Source organism: Solea senegalensis, linkage group LG16 (genome assembly GCF_019176455.1).
Source record: "Solea senegalensis isolate Sse05_10M linkage group LG16, IFAPA_SoseM_1, whole genome shotgun sequence".
NCBI lineage: Eukaryota > Metazoa > Chordata > Actinopteri > Pleuronectiformes > Soleidae > Solea > Solea senegalensis.
In genome coordinates, this window is record NC_058036.1 from 2,391,935 (window position 1) to 2,411,389 (window position 19,455).

At 42.4% G+C, this 19,455-nt stretch overlaps 1 protein-coding gene across 4 annotated transcripts in view; it reads left to right on the forward strand.

The window, feature by feature from the left end:
• The window catches only part of atrn (attractin), a 129,467-nt gene that overhangs the window by 6,901 nt on the left and 103,111 nt on the right, over positions 1 to 19,455 (forward strand). For all 4 annotated transcript variants that reach the window (XR_006361987.1, XM_044047519.1, XM_044047520.1 and 1 more), the window contains exons 2-7: positions 5,336 to 5,419; positions 9,670 to 9,783; positions 10,128 to 10,256; positions 14,400 to 14,596; positions 17,371 to 17,539; positions 18,575 to 18,665. Coding sequence is in view for 3 of the 4 variants with exons in the window: in XM_044047519.1 (XP_043903454.1) it covers positions 5,336 to 5,419; positions 9,670 to 9,783; positions 10,128 to 10,256; positions 14,400 to 14,596; positions 17,371 to 17,539; positions 18,575 to 18,665 (784 nt within the window). In the remaining variant the exon portion in view is untranslated. The remainder of the gene's footprint in view (positions 1 to 5,335; positions 5,420 to 9,669; positions 9,784 to 10,127; positions 10,257 to 14,399; positions 14,597 to 17,370; positions 17,540 to 18,574; positions 18,666 to 19,455) is intronic.

The following is a 19,455-nucleotide window of genomic DNA, read 5'->3' on the forward strand; positions in this document are numbered from 1 at the left end:
GAGCCACCGCTGCACCCATTTATACGTTCAGACGTATTATGTTGTGTTCGGAATCCTTATTTTGGATTAACCTCAGAGACACAAATTCACCAAATGAGCCCAAAGTAGACCAGCAACTCCTGTGTCCATGTGAGCTCAAAAAATTGCAGATTTGGTGCAAGAGAGTTTTACAAGCTTCACTTTTGTCCACATTTGTCGGCCCCTGAATGAAGACGTTGTGTTTGCTCTCGTCTCTCTTTAGACCACTTTAAACGTCTGTAGTGCTGCAAAGAGACTGTATCTCGCAGGGCGAGGAGGAGCTGCTGCTCGGCTCAGATTCTTATCTATAAAAAAAAAACAAAAAAACAGTAATCACAAGTTCACCACATCTTGCTCTTTTTTATCTTGACACATTTCCGGCGACTTTTGGTTAAAACACGAGTGTAGAAGGAAAATTGTCAGGAATTCAGTGCTGTGCAATTCAGTTTTTTATGCTGCCCACGAGTCAAAGGGTCATTTTGGTGTTTTTTAATTAACTCTCTCATGAGCTACAAATGCCATCCACCTTACGCCTCATGTTTACTGATTTACTTTATTGACCACCTATGCAAAGAATCTTCCACTAATTTATGTCTAAATTCAAGGAATGTCTGTTTGTTAACTACATACCTGGTAGATACTCGAAAAGCTATGATTACCGGACCAAAAGAACAGCGTTATTGAGCCAATGCTTCTATACAGTTTAGTCCCGGTGATTAAATTCATACTGTTTAATTGGAGTTATTCAATTCTTATATACATGTGACTCTCTTGTGCTTTATGTAATTATAAAACCAGCTGTTTTTAGACTCTCCACAGATTAAATTGACGTCGACTCCAAAAATTGAGTCTTAAGTGTGCTTTAAAGTGACATTGACGGACAATGCTTTGCTATTTTAGTGTTTTTTGGTGGTTGTAAATACATTTAGCCCGGGTGTGATTTGACTTTTACATGTTAAAAAAAACCCAAAACAAACAAAAAAAGAGCAACAGTTATGACCTGAGGTGAACTGTGTCCACAGTGAAGCTCAGAACATTTAGTCCGGGGCGATGCTCTGTGCTGATTGTAGGCCAACAAGTTGTTGACATCCACCGATTATTGGAAAAAATGAAATTACCAGATGTTAAAATTGAGACACAAGACTTTAACGAGAAGAAACCAGATCTAATCTGATCAGTAAAAGTCCCCTCAGTATCTCCTGGAGTTCCCCCCCCATGTTCTTTTTGGTTTAGAATCTTAGGTACGGCTGCAATGAACGACTATTTTTTGTTGTTGTTTATCGTCCATTTTGATTATTTTCTAGATTAATCAATGAGTTGTTGGGGCCATAATCTGTAAGGTTGTAAACCAGAAAATAATCACATTGAAGGTCCTGAAAAATAAGATAACTTGCATTATTTATATTAAAGAAACACAACCTGGTCATGGTTATTTGTTGCTGTTTTCTTTTTTAATGTTTTGATCATTTTAATATGTGATCATGTACTTGTAATCAACTGCTTGTTGCGTTTTGTTTTACGACTTTAGTGAAGCGCCTTGCTTTTACCTTACTTGAATTAGAACGTTTATCACTTTGTAACATTAAGATGAGACATATTAACTTCTACAGAATCAAAATTTAGTGGAAAAAATGTTTTCAAATGAATTTTTTTCCCCCCTTCTCATTTAAATTCCCCAAATGATCCGAGTGAATGTCGCGGGGAGTTCATAATCTGCTTTTGTGCAAAGAGATTTTCCAGAATTTAATAGGCGTTTGATTGGTGTTCCAAACTGATCTCAGACAGACTCTAAGCAGGAATAGACGGGCGGTTGCAGTTTTTACGTGCATCATCACAACATTCTGTTCATTTCGAAAACCAAAAAGAATGTTCGATGCATCTCCAATTAAAACTAATAACAACTAGCAAACCTGCTCTTAAAATTACGGATTATAGGATTAGGGCCACACATGAAAAAAATATTTGAGTTTACTGAGTTTAAAGTCAGAATTCTGACTTTAAACTCAGAAATTTAGAGTTTAAAGTCAGAATTCAGAGTTTAAAGTCAGAAATTCAGAGTTTAAAGTCAGAATTCAGAGTTTAAAGTCAGAAATTCAGAGTTTATAGTCAGAATTCAGAGTTTATAGTCAGAATTCAGAGTTTAAAGTCAGAAATTCAGAGTTTATATAGTCAGAAATTCAGGTTTAAAGTCAGAATTCATTTGAAGTCAGAATTCAGAGTTTAAAGTCAGAAATTCAGAGTTTAAAGTCAGAAATTCTGAGTTTAAAGTCAAAATTCTGAGTTTAAAGTCAGAAATTCTGAGTTTAAAGTCAAAATTCTGAGAATAAAGTTAGAACTCAAATGTTTTTTCCTGTGTGGCCCTAATCCTCTTCCATATAAAACCGATTAAAACAAACTCATTTGAAAAACCTGGCTGCTGCTGCTGCTGCTGCTGCTGCTGCTGCTGCTGCTGCTGCTGCTGTGTGGTCAGGGCAGCTCAAGGTCCAAGGCCCAGGGTGTTGTTAACCACAAAACACAACAACTTTACAGGCCAAACACATGACGCAATGCTGCTCGTTTGCTTTTATCAGCTCAGGTGATTTAGAGACGGTTCATCAGCAAACTCGTCTCCCGTCACCGGCTTTCACTGTTTGACACTGTAACTGTTCTTCAGAGAGGAGTTTATCTCTCACACACACACACACACACACCAGGAGGTTAGCTAACAAGCAGTGCAGCGCTGTAATTACAGCTCTCTCAGTGCTAATATAGCCAGCTGAGGCCTGCTGGGACGCTGGGCGAGAAGACAAACACTGAACTCTCAGAGGGCGAGAGGCTCCGGACTCCACTGAACACCACAGCTGCACGTTCAGGGCTGTCCTGCCTTAGCTGTGCTCTAGGCCTGTCACTGTTTTATTTAAAATTGGATATTATTTCATAATAATACTGAAAACTAGGGGTGGGAGTCAGACAGATGGAAATGTAAAATCGGATGCAATCCAAAAATCAGATGCACAGACTGTAAAAATGTAAATAAAAATCAGGAAAAGCATTGAAGCTAAATCATGTTTTGGCTGTTTATTGCATCAATGTTTGCTACACAGTTGGAGAGTTACGTCCTTGATGAATGTGTTGTTAACAGCTTTGTGCGTTCATAAGTGGTCTAAAAAAAGAACGTGTTGGACTGATATTGGTAGAGTTTGTGACATTGGCATTGGACACAAAAAAGTGGTATCGTCCCATCCATACTGATAAAGTATTTATTTAAATGGTGCTTTGTTGGGGTTTTCTCCAGGTTCTCCAGTTTCCTCCCACAGTCCAAAAACATGCAGATTAGGGGATTAGGTCAAATTGGACGCTCTAATGGCGCTATTCCACTACACAGTCCTGGCACGTCACGACAAGAGCTGCAATTAACTGCGACTATGGTCCATAAAATATCATAAAATGTTGATCAGTGTTTGTCAAACCTGGAAATGACGATGTTCTTGAATGTCTCGTTTTGTCCACAAACCAAAATGATTGACAGATGACCCGAGCCAGTCTCATCGTCCTGCGAAGACTTTGCCCATTTTGACACTCAGTGTTATTGTGTTTACTGTCTGATTGTCTTCGAGGAACGTTTCCATTTTTAAGTTTATGTGAAGAGCAACTGTTCCTCTTCTTCATAATGCACTAGATGTTCTTATTCTCACTTTCTCTTTTGGACGGAATGAGTCCGGAGAGGCTGTGACTGTGTGTTTGTGTGTGTGAGTGTGTGACACCGACCATCAGCGATGATATAATCTCTCCTGTGTAATTCAGCACATCTCTGCCGCTGCTGTGTCATCAAAGTGGAACTGATCAGGCAGTAACTGTATTTTACTGGTGTCGGATAATAATTTGCAGCGAGGTTTATTTATTCTCTTCGTCTGTGCTGCTGAAGTGAAGTGTTTACCTGCTCTCTCTCCCTCTCTCTCTGTCGTCTCTCGTTTAAAGACGTTGTTCCTTCTGAACCGTCTTCGCACATTGTAACTGTAGCCTAAAGGGTGCTGTCTGTGTTTTTAAAGCGTTAGACAATAGTCAGCACGTCACTCTTACACTTAAACTGACTTTAAATTATGTTTACAGCTGCCACTAACTGAGTTTTTTTCCCTGTACTGAAGCTGCATCAATCGTAAAGGATATTAGACTTGGTTAAGGACCTGTTTCCACTTGCTAGTGACTTGTAAAGCAGTTGTTTTCAGTGTAACTGAATCATTAGAATCAGTTAATTAAAAACTGTCTGTTCCGTACTGCCTCCATGAGCACAGACTCAGGGTTTGTGCTGTTGCTAAATACACCATACTCCTCTTAAATATTGAGATTTGCAACTGAGGCGAGGCGAGGCGAGGCGAGCGTGGAAACGCGCCACACAAGAAAACAAGTCGCATAAACCTGTGATTAAACCGCTCTGGGAGCAAAGTTTAAGTGTCAAACACACTTCAAAGGTCAAGTGTGTAACGTTTTAGGAGGGTTTTATTGGCAGAAACACACTCTAAGTGTGTTTTCATAAGTGTATGATCAAAAAAGCTTTCGTAGAGGCCCAGACAGACAAATTACTAAGAGCGTTTGTTTCGGGTTTTGAAGCAGAACAGTTAGCCGAGCAAATGAAGAATTGCTGCATCCTTTCTGGCATCTGAAGGCCACCGTAGTTCCTGCTGAAGGAGTCATGTTTGTTGCAATCTGCAGTCTTACCATTAGATGTCACTAATTCTTGCCCACTGGACCTATAAAGGGAATTCACATTGATAAAATAAAATATTGCTTTATTCTCACAATTCTCAAAAAAACTCACAAATCTTTTACTCTTTTCGGTCATTTTCGGTCATTTTCGGTAATGCGTGTCCCGACATCCTCTATAGTTACAAGTTACAAAAAATAAATAAACCGCCCAGCAACAGAGAGGACAGGGCAAAGGTTGAAAATGCAGACACAGGAATTTACAAGACAAAAGTTCAAGGTGGAATATCAGTCTGATGGACTTCTGGTAATGGTTAGTTTTTGTCCCCAGTTACGTGTGGACCAGGCCTGAGATGAGTCAACAGCAGGAAAAGGCAGGGGGTCCTGAGTCCAGCCCCTGCTCACTGGGACATTAATCACAGATGATACTCAGGATCTGACAGGAGAATGTCTGCAGAATCTTGTCTGAATTTAAGCTCGCGTTGGGACAGCTGCACATTTGTCTTTGTGTTGTTGTCGTTTTCATGCTGCTTTGTTAAATGGAACTCTTGCACATCCTGTTAATGATTTAAAAAAATAAATAAATAAAGTATTTGTTGTTTTAACCTTGAATTCCTCTCTCCCTGCGTCCCCTCAGGTTGACGGGACCCTCTGGTCTTCTGTCTGACGGACCAGGAAACTACAAGTACAAGACCAAGTGCACGTGGCTGATTGAAGGACAGTAAGTACAGTGCTTATGCAACACCAGGGGGACAAGTTATTGGAGTGAGTTTTATAAATGTGTCTCCTCAGCACTTAATCAGTTATATTTATGCTGCAGTCACAACCTACATACAAGGTCAATACTCGCCCAAGTTGAAAAATCCTAACTCTGGTGAAAACTTTTGTCATTGGCTATTTTAGTAGCTGTAAGCTGTAGCTTTATGCCTGGTTCACATCGGACGCGCGGCGTGGGCGTCGCCGCTCTGTTACGTCACGTCATTTTGGCGCTAATTTTAACGGATTAGGGAGTTCACGCTGTCCTAATTACTGTGTTTGTCTGTCGAAAAGCATACTAAGAAGTTTATTTAACGTGTCAGTTAGTAAAAATTAACAAAGTAACACCAAATATCTGGTGTTCACGTCTTTTTAAATTGTTAATACACGACTTTAACATGCAGCAAATTGTAAATGACTGCCAGATACTGAAAGTTATTCTGGAAGAAATGGACAAAAGCACATTTCCTGGACCCTTTTATGGTTAGGGTTAGCACAAAAAACGTCCATAAGGACATTTTGTGGGTTACAGTAGGTGACAGAGGGGTTCAGATTGTTAAGCACCTGCGGCTAATGCCCAGAAATCATAGAACAAGCTGGTTCACAGAAGAATAAGACGACGGCAACAAGATTCAGGCAGATAAGCGAGAAGCTAATATTAGCAAGCTGAGAGCGGGGATATCGCCACCTAGTGTAGTGGAGGCTGGTACACTAGAGCTTATGTACTAGAACAATAGCATAGTCATAGCTGGATTTAACTCTGCATGGAAACTAGTTCTGACTTTGATTTTAAAAATACGTGTTTCAGGACCAAATTTATAAGGGAGGAAAAAGAAAAAAGAAAGAAAGGATTCCTAAAACCAGTCAGTTGTGAGATGGATTGAGAAAGCAGAGCCTGTAAGTCAATATCATACATTTTTCAGGCTTGTCATGATTACATGATCTGGTCTCCTCACTGCAGCCCTTCAATGAGCACCATCAGGAAAATATACAATATCCACACGGTGATGGATGGAGATTAATGGCAAAGTAGCTGTGAAGAAACTCAATACTCCATCCGTATTGTTAATGTCAGCATAACCGCACCACACAGTATGGATTCACGGGCGACACTTCCTAATTTTCCTGCGTGCCGGCTCCTCCAAACCATAAAGCCCTTTTGATTACATTTACATTCTCGGCCGCGAGCCAGCGCTCATTCACGACTTTGTCGCAGCTCGCGAGGCCACACTCGCAAGGGATTTGAACTCCTGACCTATCCTCTTGCTGGACAGTCTCTCTAATCACAGAGTCACTCAATCGTCCGGTGGTTTCATTTTCACAGGGGCCTTTAAACCTCAGCTGGTTCTTAGCGGGAAGTTAATGCAGTGGCACGTGCTTCAAAATGACCAGAATACCTTTATTAAAGGTTGCTTCATGAACCCCATACGTCGCACTTTAAAGGGATAGTTTGGGATTTTTGAAGTGTAGGCTGCAAAAACATGGCTGTTACTGGGGAAAACCTGATAATAAAGACTCACCCAATAAAATCGGCTTGCAGTTTAAAGATGATGTTCACCACTTAACCTTGCTATAGGGCAGCTTTTTTCCAACTTTAAACATCTCTTTGTAGACTGTTTTCCTCTCCTTTGCCAAAGCAGAAACACTGATTTTCTTTTAGCCCCCAGGACACAGGAGCTGTTGCTCTCCTGTTGTCTTGAGTTAACTCCAAACAGCGTCTTTCTTACGCCGTTGTCACAGAATAACACGGTGGAAGTGAGCAGTGACAGCAGGAATGGACTAACAACGTCTGTCTTTTTGAGAGATAAAAATCGCTGTTTTTGCAGTGGAGTCTGGTTCCCGGGAGGACGAGATTTACATAGTGACTCAGACTGCATTTGTCTTGCTGAAAAAAGCTGTCAAACGGCAAGATGAAGTGTTCTTAAAACAGTGTCGACTTAAAAGGTGAACCGTCCACAGCCGTGTTGTCTGGACCCAAAACGCATGCAGGAGGATAAACCAGCTGCATATTCACAAACGCTGTGGATTCAAAAACACAAACGAAAACACACGCAGATGCGAAAACACACACAAACCCCAAAACACGGTGGACAGAAAACGCACACAAACCACAAAACACCAGCAAGTCCCAAAACGCCGGCAAGTCCCCAAACATTTGAGTTTGCCCCTCTCGGCCGACAGAAACGACAACGGAAGCATACTCAAAAACGGAAGTGCTCAGGTGTGTTTTCGTGCAGCGCTACGACTAGCTGCTATGATGCTCGGGGACTACTTGATTTTTACTTTATTAAAAGACTGTTTGTTTCGCAAATGTTTTGGGACTTGCCGGTGTTTTGGGATTTGTGTGTGCTTTCTGTCTTGCGTGTTTTGGGGTTTGTGTGTGTTTTCGCTTCTGTGTGTGTTTTCATTTGGGTTTTTGATGCGTGTTTCTCCTCCTGCATGTGTTTTGGGGCGTTGCAGTGTGTTTTTTTCCGTCGGCCACCGTACATCCTTACTTCTCAGCACAGGGAGTGTGCAGAGTGCACCTGTAAATACCCCGACTTCAACAACCCTTAACTTTCCCCTTAATCCTCCTCTGCAGTTTAATGTATTGAAACCCTCCGCAGTGGCCTGAGGTGAACTGAGCCGCAGACGCACACTGATCTGTTCCATGTGGTGACATTTGACTGCCTTGCTCAAAGGGAATGTGATGTTGTTGTTGTTTTTTTTTTTTATAAATGACAATGTTTCTTTGTCCTGACGCTTGATTAATTATTAACCGGTCACAAGTCGACTTTTGTAACCGTGCCTCGGGGCCGCTGTTGCCATCCTTTCAGTTTATGTGTCTGAGAGAAGAGGGGAGGGAGCCAGCTGAGTCACCACTTCACTCCACTAAATGAAAATATGAGGAGAGAAGTGAGACTATTCATAACATTTCCTGTACATCTTGTCCTGCCGCCGTCGTGGATGTGCTAAATGGACCTTTGTCCCCTCGTTTCCCTGTGATTGCATTTTGCGACGTTAACCAAATTTAGAGCCGTGACATTTAAGAAATCTTATGAACGTCTTTAAATCAGAAACTGATTAGCCAAGCCCGGCTTTTTATGCCTCAATATCTGACGCCCATAACTGTAAAAACTCTCCATCTCAGGCAGGTTTTTTTTCCCATTTCGCACAGTGGAGAAGCAAATGTCACCTATATGTGGAATAAATAAAAAAAAAACAAAAACGTGTCACATTTCACAGATTCATTTTGTTGTTAAAATGCAGCCAAAACAAGTGTATTTATATAAAGTCACTTTAAATTCTTTCATTTAATCTTTAACAGCAAGTTATATAGTATGGTCGTGAATGTTTCTGCCATAGCGGTTGGTTAATCATCAATCTAGTTTTAGCTCATGTAGTTAAGTTCACATGACCTTTATCACTTTTAACAACCTGTTTACGGTTGAGGTCAGAAAAGACGTGAACATCAACTAATAATACTTAAAACTGAAGAACTGACCCGGATTAATCGATCAGTAATTGATTTGCTAAACTAGCAGCGACTTTTTTGATAATTGATAAATCAGTCTGTGACTTTTCTGATATTTCAGCTTCTTAAATGTGAATATTTTCTGCATTCTTTGCTCCAATGTAACAAATACATCGTTCAAATTGAAAAAGTTTGGTTTGTGGGCAACAATTTTTTTTAACACTTCCTGAAAACTTTCTAGAAAAACATTAAAATAGTCTTCTGAAATTCTATAATAATCCACAGATTAACTGATAAGGAAAATGAATAGGGCTGAAACCAGTTATTATTTTTTATAATAAGTCATTTATTAATTATCAAAATAGTGGATTAATATTCAATTCATCGTTAATTGTATTACTAGTTGCAGCAGGAGCTGAAATAGACACGTTAAGCGCTTGATGGTGAGCTTTCGGCGGCTAGCATCAAAAGCTAGCGTAAAAAAACAAACATCTTTTGTTATCCGTCAACATGCTGCTTCGCCATTTGTTTCTACAAAATACAACATTTATTAGAGAGTTGTTATGAACTGGTATTGCGTCCATGTTTTTTCCCACCGACTTCTCAACTGAAGCTCGATCTACTCTGACTTAAAACGGAGCGCGCCCTAAGCCCAAGGTTAGCCACAGGATGACAAAACCTACGGTAGCTTTAGGCTTCAAAATAGATGCATGTACATGAATGTTAATAATGTCATTTGTTTGTGTGTGTGTGTTTTCTAGGCCCAACACCATTCTCAGATTAAGATTTAACCACTTTGCCACCGAGTGCAGCTGGGATCATCTCTACGTGTACGATGGCGACTCCATCTACGCTCCTCTCCTCGCCGCGTTCAGGTACGTTTACGTCTCAGACCTGTGGTATTGTTAAGGAATCTTTTGTCTGATAAATTCATCACAACTCTCAACTTATATATGTGTTCATCGCAACATTTAAATAAAACGCTGGATAAGATTCAGCAAATGTATTTGCCGGTCGGTCCTTAAGAAGGTCTGATGTGGACCATCCATCCAGACACAGGCTGATATCAGTGTTTTTATCAGACAGACAGGAGAAACTCTGTGACTCTTTTCAATATACAAACATAATTGAACCGTTGATTTGCCAGACGAACAAAGCACAAAGCTCTAATGTAGCTCCACATAATGACCTCTAATGTTCGCCGCTGTTGTTATTGCAGCGGTCTGATTGTTCCTGAGCGCTATGGGAACGAGACGGTTCCTGAGGTGGTGTCTCAGTCTGGATACGCGCTGCTGCACTTCTTCAGTGACGCCGCCTACAACCTGACTGGCTTCAACATCTCCTACAGGTGAGTGAGACGCCGTCGCATCCCCGCGGCTTTGACACCACGACCCTTTTTGGTTTTAAAAACAAGAACAATACAAAGTCAAGAAGCGTGTTTTTAGCTCCGCAGAAGTACATTTGAAGACAGTTTCCTTGCGGTGTGTCGCCGGCTGAATGACACAATGCCGATCCTGACTCCTGAGACCACACGGTGCAGTGCAGATCATTTCTGTCTCGCCGGCTGTTGAGATGACTCGTCCTCTTCGCACCCTTGGAACACAGTGACGCCCAAACACAACTTTAACCTTCTGCATGATTCACCCGTCGCACTGCTGCCGTCCATTTGGACTGCGGCGTGTTTTTGTCAGACTGTCACTCCATGCACGTCGGCCCATGGCCAAGAGGAACAGGGAGGGTGGTTTCGTTGGTTCAAATCCCTCGGAATGGGTAAGGACTGGGCAAAGAATCCCCCGTAGCTCCCCTCGCTGCTTCTGCGCCAGATGCAGAGGTCAAATTCACAATCACTAATTCTGCCTTTAAGTAAGGCTGACATGAGTGAGTGAATTATGATCTTAAACCACTATTCCTGTTTCATAATGACATTTAAGTTTTATTTCACCTATATTTTTGCTTCTTAGACCTAAGATTACATACCATATTCCAGATGATCTCCAGCTCCCGTGGCTGGAAGGGTGGGTGGGTGGGTGGACGTGTAAATGAATATTCAGGTAATTTAAGTTCAATATGATTGTGTAGCTTTTCATTCGCCCAGGTCAGAAATATCAATATACCTCACAGAGTCTGAAAATTCTTGAGTTCACCTTAGAAACAAGTTGCTTCAGTGTGTTTATCCGTCAGGATTAAGGTGATCTGAGGCATCTATGCTGCTATATGATATGAAGGAGTTGCAGTAAGCTCATGGATTGGTCTATCACATCAATGCTTTTATCAGAGCGTGGATGCGCGGATAAATAAATCATGAGATAGAATCATCCAGAACTGCCTTTAATTCTCTCAAAGCTGTCTTTAAAACTGGCATTCAAAGTATTAATAGCCCCCCCCCAACATCTGCAAAAAGGAAAGCACTGCGTTTTCCTTTTGCTATTTTGGCACACGTCGCCATAGCGATGGGATTGAAGTTTGGCCGAGAAATGGAGAGCCCGATGAAAGCAAAGTGCCCTTGGGCCCCCCCCGACCTTTGGTGTGTTTTAGAAAAACAAAAAAGGTGGAGGAGCCGACACATCAAACCATCAGGAACATGAAAGGAAGAATGAGGACCCTGCGTGTCATCCGTCTCCCGTCCAAACATGTTTGTCTGCAGGACGAAGACAAAGAAGTTCTTCAAAAACTCTTTTTTTTAAGGCTTGTTTTTGCCTCATTTTCCCTCCCTTTATTCATCAGTAAAAACTGTTTCACTCTAAATGAAGGGCTTTCCAATAACCCATTCAGTTCAACAAAAAACACTTCTTTTTTTTTTTCATCTTGACCCATATTTTCATTCTCTGCCGCCTGCAGCACTTTGTCCGCATCAGGCTGAATAAATGTTTTTTAAAAGAATCAATCCAAAACAGCGCAGGATCTCATCACTTAATCATCCATTATTGAAATTAGTCTGCTATGCACAGTATAATAATAATTATGATGTGGTCCAGCTCAGTGAACTGTGAACTTACTCTTTCCCTCCAACTCCACTCTCTCTGATTTGCTATAAATGTCATGATTCCAGCTCCAGTGGCATCAAAATGGAAGCCTTGCTCTGTGTTTGCCTGTTGCCATGGTGAATCCCAGTATCTGCGCTCCACTGATAATGAGTTTTTGTGTCCTTCCACCAGACACGCACTCTGAGTGAATATGCTCAGAGTTGATTGATCGCAACACAGATCAGCTGAAAACCCCTGTCCGGGGGATTGATTAGCTCCGTGTTCAGGATCGGGACTGTGACTCTGGTCAAACCTGGTCTCTCAATGAAACGCGATTATTTTATTTGTTAACTCTTAACCACTCATTGAGTGTTTCATTTGCCTCATTATGCCAAATTGTTGCAACATCCTAAATATTGAATATAAACTACATTGGACCTTCATGACATGGTTGGTCTTTTGTGTGCCTTGTTTTGGGGGAGCTTGGCCAGATCTCCCTTGAAAAAGATAACTTCCTACTTCAATGAAAGTCAAATAAACAAAAAGAAGAAGAATGCACTGAGGTCTGGACGTTCTCTGAACCTCGTCCAGATGGGGTTTTAATGTGAGGACGCAAATATCTACATGGTTCTCTGTGGACATGCTCCTGCCAGCTCCCTGGTCAAATCTCCAGACAGTGTCCAAGTGAGAAGGTCCAGGTAATTCTTAACCTCTTCACACGTGACCCAGGCAACACCGTCCACCTGGATCCTTTGAACTTTCTCTGGCTTTTTTTGAATTGGACGATCTCGTACCACGTGGATCATATGTGAGCTTCAAATCCCTAAGAAGGTCTTGCACCCAAATCTCCAACCATTTTCCAGGGTTCGGGCGGCTTCAGACTCATCTTTACTTGGACTAGACCAGTGTTTCCCAATCCTGGTGCCCAGGGGACCCCTGCCCTGCAATGTATTGGATGTTCCTCTGCTACAACAAATGAATCGTTCGATATCAGGCTTTTGACGACGAGCTGACCTTATTCAAAAGTGTGTTGGAGCAGGACCACATCTAAAAGGGTTCTCTGAGGACCAGGATTTGGAAACACTGGATGAGACTCTAACTCTTCCTTTAGAGACTCCCACTCAAACGCCGGCCAATTCCAGACGTGTGTTTTGTGTTTACCTCTGAATGAGATAAACCTCAGAAGACACGTCAGTGGGGTCTTGTCTCGTCGAGCATTGAATGTCAAAGAGAAATGGCTCCATAAAAGAGATTGAGAGCAGCAGCGGTGGCCGTTTTACTGCAGTCAGGGTGTGTTTTCCATCTGCTCGTCAGCGCCCTCAGTGACTCGATGTTTGCCAGTTACCTCAGCTGCAGCGTCGACTGCGCTGTTCCCGGCGCAGGCGGCCCTCTGAGGAGAGTGACGAGCGTTGCAGCAGGTGCTCGAGGCGTCCGACTGATCTGGGAGGACGCTGCCAATAATAATCCGTTCAGCTGTCTGAAGGGTGAATGCTGCATATTTCAGCTCTGAGGCTGCAAACAGCTGTGGCACTCCTCACCAAAAAACTCAGTCGCTGAAAGGATTTCCAGATAGTTTTTATTCAAACTCGCCTCTCGAGGAATGTCTGACGCCAGCGACTCTGTGACGGTGAGGTCATTGCACTGCGAGACTACTTTTCCAAGAGAAATGAAGAAACAAGATGAAGGAACGTGCAGGTGAAAGCAAACAAATCAGCCAGTCGAAACGCACCTGCTATGATTTTAAAACTAAATAATAAATGTCCAAGCAGTTTCACGCTATGCTGATTAAGACGAGATTAAGACCACGTGTCACCCAGCGTCTTCCCTTATGTTGTGGCGACGAAACTGGTGGAGGCCAGGCTGAAGCACAGCAGCAACATGGTGCTAGTAAAGCCAAAAAAGGTTCTAAATGGTTGGGAGTATGGCTGGAAATGGACCAGAAAAGAACCAGCCGTGAACAAAAACGGTAGTTTGATGAGGATAAATGAAACTGGATATCAAAGGCGTGAGGATTGTGTGAGATCATCTATACAAATAGAAGAATCAGTGGCGGCATTTGGGTAATTGCCCCAATTTTTTTACCCCGTTGGGTTGAGCAGAAGGCTCGGTGTCAATCGATGCCAAATTTCATGATCTGTAGATCTGTAATGGCGATTCTAGGAAACCAAGTGCAATTAGCAGTGAAGGTAGCTGTGTTTTTGAACTATTGACGCAATCATTTTACTTTGGCCAATCCTTTGTTGGGGAGCTTGAGGTTGTGCCGACTTTTTGAGTTGGAAATCTGACTTGACGGCGTGTTCCAGTTTGAAACTTCTTACTTTAAGAACTTTAGTGTAGTGTCAACTCTGAATTAGGTACCGAAATAAAACGGAGGAAATATTTACATCTAAGAAGCTGAAAAATCAGAAAAACCGAGTAGTCAGGATAATGTAGGTTCCATTAAAGTTGTTATCTCATCACCTTTTGTGACCGCCACATGATTTCTCTGCCTCTCTCTGACTGTGTCCGTCTCTTTCCTCCACCTTCAGGATGAACGCGTGCTCCAACAACTGCTCGGGCCACGGCGAGTGCCGCGCCGGGACCGCCGGCGCTCCGGTGTACTGCGAGTGTGACGACAACTGGAAGGGAGAGGCCTGCGACGTCCCGTACTGTCTGGCCGACTGTGGCTCCCCCGACCGGGGTCACTGCCAGAACAAGACCTGCGTTTGCATGGCCGGATGGCAAGGTGGGCCCTCGCACACCGCCAGCATGTGTCGTTGGCGCCAAATCATCCTCAGTGACAAAAAAAAAAGAAGAGATTTCCACTCGTACATTCTCTGCTCTGAATGAAGCGTGGCTCTGCTCCCAGTGCTGGCTAATCATACGTTCAGCAGCCAGAAAATGACCAATACGGGATATTTGTGGAAACACAGCTCTGCCTTCCTCCCTGTTTTCTGCCGATTTGTTGTGGAGCAACTGTGGTTCTGTCGTTAACACTAGAAACTGCTTCTTCTTCTTCTTTTTCAGTTTCTCCCCTCAGGGGTCACCACAGCAGATCATGTGCCTCCACCTTCCCCCGAGTCTTATTTGATTTGGCCAAGATGCCTCATGTGTTTGGATATAAGAGCATATAATTGAGAGAAGGGAGAAAGTGTTTAGGGTTCATGCCTCGTGACCCGGTTCCTGAGGAGGCTTTTGACCGCCTGTGGCAGGAGTCGACGCGTCATTTTCTTTTAAATCATACGTGGTATTAAATAAAGACCCAGCTTGAGGGTAGTGAAGATTATCTGATCCGTTCTTGGAAGGATTTCTTTGTTACAGAAAATATTCACATTTAAGAAGCAAAATTTACAAACCATTTACTGGATCTAATTGTTTTAGCTAAGTCATGAATATCTTGTCTTTTTTAGCTGTTGATGACCTGTTTTTATTATTATTACTATTATTATTGTTGTTGTTGTTTTGTAGTCTTTTAATCAGACACCATCAGACGTCTGATTATCAGGCCCTGAGCACTCTATTAGTTTTCAAGCAGAGGCGACGGCTTCATTTAAGTGCAGTAATATCGCTGTAAGCGCTGTGCGCTCACAATCTAATACAGGCCGAGGGAGTCGAGGAACAGGCGAACAGCCTAATTCCTCTTCGTCTTTATTACCCTGTCATGGTGTTTTAGCAGAGGAAGTGCTCTCTCTGTGCCGACCGTGATCCAAATGAAGTCGTAATCTACGCCCGACTCCTGCGCCTTCATTTAAGGCGGTCTTGCGTTTCAAACGTTCACTATTCATCTGTTTACAAGAAACCGCCAAGGTCACCGCTTTGTTGTTGTTTATGAAAATGCCGCCCAAGGTGCAGAGGTCATTTTTGTTTGTTTAGCAAAACTGGAGTCCAATGGAAGGATATTAGCCACCGGGAGAACTCTCTCACTCTCTCACTCTCTGCCGCCGACCAAACAAAAACAGTTAATGCAGCCTTGATTGTTGCGGTGAATCACATGACTTCCTTTCCTTTCCTGTCACATGGTCACCTCTGCATTGTTTTTTTTGATTAAGATCCACTGGTGGACATCCTGTTATGGAGCGAGTGATCGCACTCGTTTGTTTTCTTTATCCCGCGCAGGTTTTCATCTGCGATGGACAGACCTTAAATCAACAAGTCTATCAGAGCCGCTGTAATTCATACGATCAACAGGGGGAAAGGGTTTATTCTTTCTATTCCTGGCGAGGCGGCGGTTTGGCAAAAAAAACAAAACAAAAAAAGCCTGGGAATCTCTTTCCCCTTCATTCAGTAGTGATTTCCGGTTTATGCTGCTGTTATTGTTTTTGTCCAGTGACGGGAAATGCCATCAACTGAATAATTATTTAACTTTAAGCTTCCTCCTCATCTTTAAACGCTCTGCTCTTTCTCTCACGCCTCGCTTTTATAATTTAGAAAATGATAAATCAGGTTTTGTTCACAGTTGCTTCGTGGAGAGCAGATGGCTGCAGTTTTTTTTTTTTTTCTTTCTTTTTAATTCACGCTGCTCGACAGCAGGACATTAATGTAAACTAATGATGCCTGTGAAAGTTTAATCCTCTAATTAGTGCGGGGACTTTTCACAAGCATGAAAGTTTTGTTTCTGATTTTACCTCAAGGAAATCTGCTTCAACGATCCCCTGAATGGTGAAACGGTTCTCTGTGTGATCCATTTAACTCTCTTTTATTTCCTTACTGTTTACCGCTGCCTTGACGCTCTGTTTCTCATCTCTTTTATTATTTTGTGGCTGCTATAATCGAGTAAAAAACGAGCAACCGTGCAGCGATTACACCAAAAAGAAGAAAGAGTTACCGCTTCCCTTCTTTACTTTATCAGCATCTCGTGTTGTGGTTTACTGGTCGCGTTCTAGTTGTAGTCGGAAGCGGATTTTCCGAGTTGAAGGCGTGTTCCTTCAACCTTCCGTTCTTCCTCCGTCTGATACGCTCGCCACTTGCTAAATACGCCAGACTCCTCTTTTAAATGTTGAGATTATAGTAATTTCCCTTGCAATTGTTGGAGAATAGCCACGTTTCTGACTCCCGAACGCACTACATGCTTTAGATTTCGTCCGATTTCTACAGCGCACAATTTAAACCTAGCTTGAGAGTCATTCATTACATTTAAATAGCACTGGTGTTATTTTATTCTTTTAAAAAAATCCTTAAAATTCATGTTAACACATCCCAAAGTTGGACTAACCCACATAGATTACGTGGTTTTGGAGCCGAGTTACTATTTTGTTTGACCGGGAAATGATAAAAGAAGCCAAGACGGCAGCGGAGAAAAACATGGAGAAACCTATTCCGGAGCAGTTTTACACTATTGAGACTGAATTTATGCTCTTATGCAGCTTAAAGAATAAGATATTTGAAAGTCAGTGAATATTTATAGGCTGATCAGAGCTCGTGTGACAGTAGTCCAATTAAACAGCGCAACTTCCCGTGGAAACGTCCTGATTTATGCTCCTGCAGGTTCTTCTTAACTTTGTTGTTTCCGTCCTTCCTCAGGTCCAGACTGCTCCGTTCCAGCACCCGCTAATTCCTCCTTCTGGGGCAGGGAGGAGTACGCCGAGCCCGGGCTGGCCAGAGCATCACACAAGGCCGCGGTGGACCAGGACATCATGTGGGTCGTCGGCGGCTACGTCTTCAACACCTCCGACTATCAGATGGTCAAAGCGTAAGTCCTTTGTGCTGAGGTCATCACTGGCTGCCTCAGTGAACGGCTAACGCAGCGCTCCTGACCGTTGAGGGTTAATAAGAAGCGGGAGTCGGCTCTGTGTTTGGCCCAGAGTGAAGGATGTAATCAAAACCATGAAATTACAGGATAGACTGATGTTCCTCACCCTGCACTCCACCCAGGAAGATCACCCTTGTTCTTTTTGACTCATGGTTTTGGTTTATGGTTTCCTGGCAGCCCAAAGGTCTGCTCAAGGTTCACTATGTGAGACTTTAAAACACTTTATCCCACTTACTTGTTGTTGTCTAAACATATTTAAAGGAGAGAATTGCCTTAAACTCCTTAACGCTGTGATATTTTACAGTTGTTGCTTTAAATTGTACGGCAAATGATCGCCGGACACGTACTTGCCTGCATTTCTTTATATTGGAATAATTGTGCAGTTGAATGTCCACTAGAGGACAGTGCAAACAGGAAAGTCACTGACGCTGAAGAAAACATCCATGACAACAGGCTAACTTATGGATTTTATCATAGTTTTGACTTTTTATCTCATAATTATGAATTTTTATCTCACAATTTAGATTTGTTATCTCAAAATTATGACTTACTTATTTTTTATTATATTTTTATTATCAAGGCTGTTTTACCTCCTTTTTTTTGTCCTAGCAGAAATAAGCTTCCATACTAACTTGACGTAAAAACTCCTGTTTTCTAACTTTCTTCCTCTTTTTCTTTTGGTCGTCTCACTTTAATCAATAGTCGCACTGCCCTTTATCAATTTCCATTGGTACTGCTGTGTTTTTTTCATATTCATATGGGCTGTTTTTGGGATAGTTCAGAGCAAATTTCAGCATTTTTGCATTTTTGTACTCTATTCCCCCGTCCTCACCCTGGCTGTAACACGGTTTACTTTGTCGCCCACGTCCTAAATCAACGTGCATTTATCCTTAAACGTGGAGAAACAGAAACTCATCAGTCAGGTCATGAAGGAAACCTCTGCTCTTACCTTCCCGTTCCCTCTCGTTTCTGCAGGTACAACCTGAGCAGCAGGAGGTGGCTGACCCTCGACCCCTCCGTCAACACCGTCGCACCACGATACGGCCACTCGCTGGCTCTTCACGAGGTACGCGGCGTTCTCTCAGCATCCGTTGTTTCCAGCAGTGCCACGAATACGACTTCACAAACAACACGGCAGATGACGACCGAATTACATCCGAGCAGAAGCAGACACTTCATAAACGTCCCGCCTTGTTATTTATGTTTGTCGGCGCTTGTTGTCTGCAACTGAAATCTAAATCTCTGGAGTTAATTTACTGCGGTACAGTGTCAGAGCAGTTTCTTCTGGCTGAGAATCTGCTGACGGAATAATAAATTAGACAGAAGGAGAAGGAGGGGAAGACACATTGTGTCTGTCTGCTCTGTGCTCTGGGACAACAGAGTTTCAGCCGCAGTGTTTGCACAAACTGCTCAAACTGAGCGGCACATCGCGTGTGAACGTGTCTTGTAAGTTAATGTGAGCTTGCAAAAATGAATCCAGAATCAAATCTGTGTCCATAAATAACTCATGGAGCTGATTTGAAGTCTCAGACTCGAGCTGCCGCGAACAAATCTGACTGATTTACACAAAAAAAGCAACCTTTCTGCCTAAAGTATTCATGAGATAAAACTCTTTTACTTGACACCCGAGGGTTAAGAAACACTTTACATCATCGAGCTGAGATGGTCGTGAGGAAGAGATGCAGTTTTGTGTTATTTTTTACTCATTAGAAAGCAAATCTGCGTTCACAGCAACAATTAAAAACCAAAGTTGATCAAATGGATGCTGAAGTTCAGGATGTGAACCCAGTAGTGATTCCCAGTCAAAAAAACACAAAAAACTGCAATTCAGTTAAGTAAAATTTACGTTTTTTGAC